The sequence below is a fragment of the Gavialis gangeticus genome, unplaced genomic scaffold, assembly GCF_001723915.1.
Source record: "Gavialis gangeticus isolate Ggan-Ray unplaced genomic scaffold, GavGan_comp1, whole genome shotgun sequence".
NCBI classification, from domain to species: domain Eukaryota; kingdom Metazoa; phylum Chordata; order Crocodylia; family Gavialidae; genus Gavialis; species Gavialis gangeticus.
In genome coordinates this window covers 161,935,014-161,935,858 of record NW_017729022.1, presented here as the reverse complement: position 1 = coordinate 161,935,858, position 845 = coordinate 161,935,014, and the positions used below count along the sequence as shown (strand labels likewise).

Sequence of the window (845 nt, the reverse complement as noted above, 5' to 3'; positions counted from 1 at the left end):
CGAGCCCGCGCTAGTCCCGGCAGCCTCCCCCACAGCGGGGGGCGCCGCGCGTGTCCGGCCGGGCCGGGCCGTACCTGCTGCCCGCTGTACCGGGCCAGCTCGGGCTCGGTGAAGAGCCGCACAGGCGCCTCCGCAGGGGCCGCCTTGAAGCGCAGGTTGTGCTCGGCCGCCGCCAGGCCCCGCAGCACCAGCAGGAGCAGCAGCAGAGGCCCGGGCGCGCCCGCCATGGCGCTGCGGGGCGGGGCGCGGGGGTTCGGGGCCTCCCTCAGCTTTGCCTCGGCCCCCGGCCTGTGTGGGCATCGCTTCCTCTCCCCACATCAGCAGGAGGACGCCGAAGGAGCGCCCTGGGCCCCTTCTCTCAGCCCCCCAGCGCAGGGTTGCGCGGAGCAGCCCTGGCACGGCTGGAGAGTGCCCGGCGCAGCCCCCGGTGCAAGTCAGCCTGGCCAAGTCTTCAGTGTGAAGTGATCCTCCTGGAAGCACAAAATTACCAGAATAGCTGGAAAACTATTGTATGCCGAAAAAAAAGATGCAAATAAGTCTTCTTGACGTTGTAGTGCTCCTCAGAGCTCGCCTGTGTGTGTGAGAGAGAGAACTGGGTCCTCAAAGGCGATACACTTCTGTATTTTGAGGCAGGGGGTCATAAAAAAGTATCGGCAGTAGGTGCACCCCCTGAGTGTGGCAGTGCACCCTCTGCAAAAAGGTCGGCGGCACCTGCGGGCAGTCACCGCTCGACGCACCTGATCCCTGATCGGCCCTGGCCAATGCTGCCAGCGGCGCCTGCAGCTGGCCACTAACCCATGGTCAGCACTCACCGCCCCCCCCCCCGAACAACAGTGCCAGCGACA

At 66.4% G+C, this 845-nt stretch overlaps 1 protein-coding gene across 1 annotated transcript in view; it reads right to left on the bottom strand.

Annotated features, from left to right (window-relative positions):
- Positions 1–248, bottom strand: part of NENF (neudesin neurotrophic factor) — a 19,685-nt gene extending 19,437 nt beyond the window's left edge. Inside the window, exon 1 of the mRNA XM_019516433.1 lies at positions 75–248. Within this exon, the coding sequence (XP_019371978.1) occupies positions 75–227 (153 nt within the window). The 5' untranslated portion in view covers positions 228–248. The remainder of the gene's footprint in view (positions 1–74) is intronic.
- Positions 249–845: the final 597 nt, after the last annotated feature.